This window comes from Cynara cardunculus (genome assembly GCF_001531365.2).
Source record: "Cynara cardunculus var. scolymus isolate 2C chromosome LG 1, CcrdV1, whole genome shotgun sequence".
NCBI classification, from domain to species: domain Eukaryota; kingdom Viridiplantae; phylum Streptophyta; class Magnoliopsida; order Asterales; family Asteraceae; genus Cynara; species Cynara cardunculus.
In genome coordinates this window covers 12,704,433-12,712,080 of record NC_037528.1, presented here as the reverse complement: position 1 = coordinate 12,712,080, position 7,648 = coordinate 12,704,433, and the positions used below count along the sequence as shown (strand labels likewise).

The 7,648-nt window shown below is 37.2% G+C and overlaps 1 protein-coding gene across 2 annotated transcripts; it reads right to left on the bottom strand.

Moving 5' to 3' along the window:
- Positions 1-582: 582 nt before the first annotated feature.
- LOC112515880 (ubiquitin-conjugating enzyme E2 2) lies at positions 583-6,336 on the bottom strand. Of its 2 annotated transcripts, none has more exons than XM_025122837.1 (6): positions 6,185-6,336; positions 5,721-5,854; positions 5,570-5,595; positions 4,754-4,843; positions 3,962-4,050; positions 583-954 (listed from the first exon to the last, which is right to left on the bottom strand). In XM_025122837.1, the coding sequence occupies exons 2-6, from the start codon at positions 5,843-5,845 to the stop codon at positions 826-828; spliced, it is 459 nt and encodes a 152-aa protein (XP_024978605.1). In that variant the 5' UTR covers positions 5,846-5,854; positions 6,185-6,336; the 3' UTR covers positions 583-825. The 2 variants fall into 2 exon arrangements, with proteins under 2 accessions (XP_024978605.1, XP_024978613.1); XM_025122845.1 differs by having other exon boundaries at positions 5,721-5,922; positions 6,185-6,330.
- Between the last annotated feature and the right edge of the window lie 1,312 nt (positions 6,337-7,648).

Sequence of the window (7,648 nt, the reverse complement as noted above, 5' to 3'; positions counted from 1 at the left end):
CAACTACATCAATAACCATACCACCCAAAGACGCATGTTTAAGTATTAACAAAGAAAAATGCTGTTTATATATAATTTTTAAAGAATATGTGAAACCATAGACATATATACAGGAGAAATAGTTCAAGTCTAACTACAACAAACCTCCTCCAATGGAGGTTAGATGGACACATAGTGTGGAGGGGGCTAACTAGAGAGTTGGATCCCTATAGTGACAAACTTTGGCTCCGATACCATCTGAAAATATATGGAAGCCCAGACCACCCTTCAAAAGATCACTTGAGGAAAAATAAGAGATTTTTTTACATATATATATATATATATATACACACACACACACACACACATACATACTCACACACGAAGAAATGGTCCAAGTCTAGCCGATGTGATACTCTAACATGTGCTATTTTATGGCAATTAATCCTACGTTCGATAATTAAAATAAACAATCTTTTTTAAGTGAGGTAGTGACTCTCTCGATAAGCGTTTGGTAAATGGCCCCTAAATAACATAAACATTTTTCAGTTAATCACTAAAAAGAAAGAAAAAAAAAGCATAAATACTTTTTTCAGGACAATATGATATAAGAAATAACTATATGTATACAAGAAAGAGTCTAATAGGCAAGCAACAAGTGGCACATAAAAGGTTATAGAATCCCTACAAATTGTTGTTATATAGCATGACCTTCAAATCAACATAGTTTCCATAGCACTCATTATTACAGTGTATCATAACAGGAATATCACAGAGATACAGACCATCCTACCTTACCCTACCAGCAGGGGAGAGGCATGGTCAAGCACCACCCAGCATGCACTCTTAGTCGGCTGTCCAGCTTTGCTCAACCACTTCTCGTACTTTTCTGTTATACTCGCGCTTATTCTCACTAAACAACCGTGCTGCTTCTGAGTTGGCTGGTGAGTTTGGGTTCGGATCACAGAGCAGCGACTACAATCAAAGAAACCAAATTAGAACAAACTTTTAAGAAATAACCACTGAATTCATAGACCAAAAAATGCATGATATACTTGTCAATCTAAATACTGTCGCTTCATGTTACAAAGTGTTCAATCTTCAAGTGGTTTTAACAAAATGAATTTTAAATCGAATGTTCCAGACGAAAAAGCAAGTAATGAGAGTCAAAAATGAAAGCATAAAGTCATGATATTAGAACAAATAGTTGCTGAATGAGACTTGAAAGAAAACAGTTATAGTAGATGATGGCAACAAAGAGTTGGAATGACCCTGAGTAGCAGATCCCCCCTCCCCACAAACAAGTGGTGGTGGTGGTGCTTTTGGGAGGAGGGGGATGGTGACAATATCATGTAAAGCTGGAACTTCCCATCAGCCAGGCCATCCATCACCTAGCTACTCTTAGGGGCTGTTTGGTTGGTTTTCCATCAAGTCTTATATGGATGAAGTTGTATGTGTGGGTTTACCTGTTTGTATAGATTGGGAAGGTTTTTGTTTGAGTGAGTTTTTTAATAGATGGAAGGAGCATGTTTTTTAATTCGCAGCCGCAAGTTAGGAAAAAAAATTCAACTCCGTATAAAGCTCACCTAGAAGCTTACAAAATAAGCTACTTTCTATATCATCAAGCCACTACCAAACAATCATGTATAGTTGACTGGATAAGCTGCGACTATCATTAAGTTCATTAAACTGCTACCAAACAGGCCCTTACTGTTGCCAAAGCACTACTACTCAGCTTAAGTTTAACCATACATTCGTAGATTCTTGCCTCTAGAATAGTAGTTGAAGGGTTGAAAGCCAAACTTCAGGTTGTGAAGAAAAAAGAAGCTTACAGAACACAATTAAAATACAGCCCAAAGACAAAAATGGAGAAAAATAAAGGAATAATCACAGATCCAAGGGAACCAGCAGAAAAGGGATAAGATGGTGTCTTGTCATATGGCCAGACCCAACCCAACCTTTGGCAATCTTCTCTTTCACATACACATTCTCCTCTTACGTCATCTATGATTAAAAACCTCAGCTACATTATTACCGAAAACTATTACCGAGAATGTCATATTTCCCCCTCTCTCCGGCCAGAACAAACAAAATAAATTAATAAAAGATAAGCCAGAAGTAGTAAAGCAACAAGTGGCAGGCTAAGGCGTACAACTTTGGAACATCTAAAAGTCCTTCCGCCAACCCACCTAGGTGACCAATGTTATTCAGGATAAGCATCACTTGGTGCATAGAGTACAAGGATCAAAGATTCAGAGGATCATAATGAGATCAAGATTTCAGTAGAGGTTGGTGTATAGATTCTTAGCATGGAGTGATAGGCAGCAAATGTTTTCTCATCAAAGAAAAAATCGTTAGCAGTACCGAGTACACACATCATACCCCCTCACGCACCAGCAAACATGGCATGGTTATGCCACAGCCATCATTCCTTAAGTAGGAAACTACAACAATGTTCTATCATATATGAAACAGAAACAAGAGTTCTTCCGATAATCATTAAAAAACTGTTGTCCCCGAAGCCTCATCAAGATTTAGCAGTAGCTTGTGCCGTAACAGTAATAGCTCCGTTTTATAGCCTTAACTAAGACCAACCAACATCATTATACGATCTACAAACTCTACCCAGCATGATACACATTCACAGTATTCAGACCCCAAAGCTTCTTTTCCGAACACAGGATTATATTCCAACATTTAGCCGAATTTGACAATCTATTGTCTAGCACAGTATTGCAAGAAACCCTCATTGAACAACTATATCCATGTTTATTTACAAGTCAGCAAATTCCTCCTCCTTTGCACCTAGAAGCATAATCCTAAAATCTGTAGCATGCAACCAGTTCATTAACAGTTCTCACTATCAAAGCTACAAACTTTCAAAGAAGGTTCAAGTCCTCCAACTTACAAAAAAAATGAACATAAACTACCACATTTGAATCCTCTGTTTTAAGGCTGAAGAAAGCATGAAGGAAAATTATTTCCAAATCATTTCCAAATCTCAAAAGTCATGGAATACATAAAGGAGTAAAACAAGAGAATAAGTTGTGCAAATTTATACCATAGTTAAACAAACAATGTTTCTTGAAATTCATTTATAGACCAGCAACATTAATTAAAAGAAACGGCAATTGCACCAGATGCAATCAATAAACCAGTGTCCCAACTCATGATTTGTTAATTTTTTTATTAATGCTACTTCTTCCTGTTGTCTTACAAGATCGAGGTGCCTAAAAATACTGTTAACATCAGCAGTTGGAAGAATTCTAGAACAAATGGCTAGTTTGCCTCCATGTATGCGTACTTTAGTAGCACCACCATTAGATTGAACAAAAAAGAATAGAGTGAACATATTCAAGCAGATTTCACCATCTTATAGACCAGCTGATGATGATGATGCAATATAGCAAATTAATTTCAAGTACGAATAAGTTTTAGCCGATGGTGCCAACTCTGTTTTTCATGATGGCACAACTCACTTCTTGCTTAGAATGAATTGCTTCAATATCTATTCTCCAATAGATCCACATCTCCCAAATTTATTTATCACTTTCCCCATCAACGGAATCATCCAATTAGCCTTCTTTTCTCTTGCATTTCAATGTGATTGCTTTCATATTCTTCTCAAACAAGGTATCATTTCTTAATTCGTGACCATGATGTAAACTGGGCAGTAAATAGCATTGACGAAGGTTACATATTATGGGTTTATATTTATTAAACAGAAGGTGAGACCTAGAATCCTAGATGACTCATCCAAAATCTATATAACTTGTTTGTTATGAAAAAAAAAAAACTATTTCAATCTAGCAACTTCACTTTGATACTTAAAACCTGATCAAAACCAAATTATGTTGACCAAAAGCCAACTAAACATATTAAATAGTACAAAATTTTTCCATAAACATGCAGGAACATGTGACAAAATTAAAAGATCTTAAAACAGCAAGCCCGTCACATTATGTTACAGCTAATACCACACCTGAATTGATGTCAGAATAGCAGCAACATCATAAATTGGACTCCACTGATTTTGAAGGATGTCCAAGCATATGCTTCCATCTGCATAAACTGGTACATAGCAAAGAGCTCATGAAAATAAGAGATCATAAATAACACAATATATAAAAGCAAAATGCATAACGGAACCATTCTATATACCACATAATATGGATGGGTACTGTTTGGTGCCTTAAGCAAACCAGATTCATATCATTGATCGCTGTCAACGACGTGGCTTTAATATATGATGAGCCTAAGGGGCCGCTTACCGAACACTTACCGGGCAAGCGCTTACTAGCAAGAGAAATTACCTCACCTACCTTAGCATGTAACATTCTCGGCCATCAAAATGGATTGTTGGTAAGCATCTGAAACCCGAAAAGCGCTTACCGGGTAAGAGTATTTTTCCTCACTTACCGGTTAAAACACTCGGTCCTTGTTATGCCTCTTACCAACTAAGATTCTTGGTCCTTGTCATTCTTGATCGGTAAGTTAAGTGATATCGGTAAGCGCTTACCCGATAAGAATTAGTAAATTACCCTAAGACATGGACAATGACACAAGATTGTGTATCAAGGTACATGCTGCTTGCCCATATATAATGCCTCGTCCACTTCTCTGATAAGTGATGAGAACCTCAGAAGTTACTGATTTAACAATAACATACCATGTTCTCCAATATACATCACAAAGCTCAAGCCTCACAGCTGTCAACCCCAACCCTCAAAGAAGAAAATAAAGAAATTTTATCATGCTGATGATGACCACTTACTGTTCGGATGAAACATTCGTGAAATGAATCGCACAGTTGGTGGCTTATTTGGATAATCTTCTGAAAACTGTAAGGTCAGCTTGAACGTACCTGAGGGGGCATGCATAAGTTGACACGGAATGAAATAATAATGTAATACATTTTTTTGAAAGGCAATGTAATACATTGACAAGATAAAACTGTACATAATTCAGAAAAGCTATAACCATAGTCCAACACCTACAAACTCCATCAAACATCTCACAAGCAATTAAAACCGCTGTTTACACTACGGATAAGCCAATCACATTCAGAACAAAAATGCATATGCAAGATAAAATGTTAGTCCATTAGTATACATGGAGAATCCCTAATTTCAAAGAAGAAAATAATTAAGTTAAACTACTGCATTAACAAAAAAAAAAATTGTACTTGAAGCCTACATGTTGAACGTGTGACAATTGGAGAATGAATGTGCTTTCCCATTGCATAAAGGGAATGGAAGATAAGACAGGGAAGATTGCTAGATATTCAATTCCTTCCACTCACCCCCACCCAAGGCAGAAGTTATGCCCCTGCTTTCATGAAGAAACTATTGAAAAGTACCTTACAATCTGTGGATTATATAAATAAATAAATAAGCAATGTGCATTCACTTCTTTTCTTCGTTTTCTCCATTCATACTTTGTTACCTAGTTCTAATCCTGTGTGCTGTTCTTTTTCATTCGGAATCCAAATAGTTCCAAATACATACACATACTTGTACAACCATGAGTACTTTTTATTTTCTCATTCCAAGCATATAAATATCAAAACCATAGAAAGCATCGCACTCACCTCCATCCCAGGGAGTGTCGTCGGGCCTGCAATGCAAACAACATTGATCAATGAAAATCATTATATCTCAAGCAAAAGCAGCAACCTATAGTCCTATACTACTAGGTTATGAATTTATGATCAACAAACACTAATGCACACTTTCACCTACCCAAATATGACAGCATTCCAGAGCATTATATTGTTATCGTATGGGGCACCACTGATTCCAGCAGGAGGATCTTGCTGCAACCTCTTAAAATCCCTCATTAATCTCTTCCTTGCCGGTGTTGACATCTTTGTCAACTGTTATTCCGCAATTCAACAAACAATAAAACCAATTCAGTTGGAAATTCTGCCTGCCGATCAACTACCTATCCATGATGACTTTTAATCATTTATAAAGAACGACATAAAAAACTAAGTACGATGATCAGACTACTTGTATTTTAAACCCTAGATCTAAGAAATCAGTTTAATTACAGAACACATGAAGTGCTTTCTAACCAAAAACCGAATGGGAAAAAACAATTTAACATACTAAACGTATTATTCAATCCTAGGGTTCCGTTAATCAAGTTAACATGTACGTAATTACATAATAATTAAATTGATAAAGTGATGGAGAAAACTTGCCTCCTCAGAGATAAAGTGAGAAGAGGTTGTGGACGGAAGTGAATCGGAAGATGATGATCAGCCGTTGGTGGTGGTGGCGGGGAACTTATGCCCTCCGTGCGTCGCCCTCCAAAAGAGAACTCTCAATCACAAAAGGAAACGGAGAAGGTTTCAAGTTTCAACTACGCGTCATATGTAAGCTGATGATTATTTATTTGTTTGTCCTTATGCTTGTAAATGGAAATATCACAATTTACTTTTAACAGTATTTTCTTTAAAAGATTACGATTTATAATTCATTATTATTTTTATTTTTAAATTAATTTTTATTAAAGAAAAGGACCAAAACAGTAAAATATTAAAAAAAATAACAATTAATAAAAATAATAAATTTTAAATAAAAAAATACGGTAATTTACTCTTTTAAAAAACACACATTTTTTTATTTTTTTATTGCTTTATTAGTATCAACGATAATATTTTGGTTTAGGGGCTGTTTGTTTGGCTCTTAATGGTGACATTAAGAGCCAACCTCTTAATCGGTCAGAGGTGAAGTGTGTTTGGCAAAAAAAAAACAGTCCTCTTAATGGTTACATGACCCTCTTAACCATTTTGTGTCTGGTGCTTCATTCAACCATTCAGACATCATTTGTTCCATCTTTACCCCTCCCACCCCTCTCTTCCAGCGTCGCCTTCACGATCCTTCCAGAGTTCACATCGCCTTCCACGAGTTCACGTCGCCTTCCACGAGTTCACGTCGCCTTCCATCTCTGGCCTTCCACAGCTTCGTCGGTTGTCGCCTTCACCGTCTCCATCTCCGACCACCTCCACCGTCTCCATCTCCGCCTTCCACAGCTTCGCCGGTTGTCGCCTTCACCGTCTCCATCTCCGGCCACCTCCACCGTCTCCATCTCCGNCCATCTCCGCCTTCCACAGCTTCGCCGGTTGTCGCCTTCACTGTCTCCATCTCCGGCCACTTGCACCGTCTCTATCTCCGCCTTCCACAGCTTCGCCGGTTGTCTATCGTCTTCACCAATCGGGTATTTCACTGTCATTTATTACATGAATATTGAATCATCTAAAGCCCAAGCTCACTTTGAATGTTGAACTAGGGTTTACTTGTTTACTGTCTATGGAAATATCTGCAAATAGGGATACTGTCATTTTTACAAGTTTGTTTGGAGATTTTGGATTTAATCAATCGTGCTTTCCTGGAACAATTTTCATCCAAGTATGGCAATCTTGTTATGCCCCTTGTTGATTGCTCTTTCTGGTGCTTCTGTTTTGACCCTGTTACAACCCTGTTTCGCTCACCTATGATTACCGATTTCTCCTCTACATCCGTTGTTACTTGTGTGAAACTGAAAATAAAGTTCACAAGCCTACTGTTAGCAATATTGTGAAGAATGATATTCCTGCTAATTGTATGTGCACTGAAATGCTTAAATGGTCTAGACTTAAATCATACATAGGGTTAAAATGGTA

Excerpts from the sequence above, each read along its gene's own strand:
- LOC112515880 (XM_025122837.1), bottom strand. The coding sequence starts at position 5,845 with ATGTCAACACCGGCAAGGAAGAGATTAATGAGGGATTTTAAGAGGTTG. Across the intron at positions 4,051-4,753 it reads ACGAATGTTTCATCCGAACA|TTTATGCAGATGGAAGCATA; the intron begins GTAAGTGGTCAT and ends GCTATGTACCAG. Across the intron at positions 955-3,961 it reads CTATTCTGACATCAATTCAG|TCGCTGCTCTGTGATCCGAA; the intron begins GTGTGGTATTAG and ends CTTTGATTGTAG.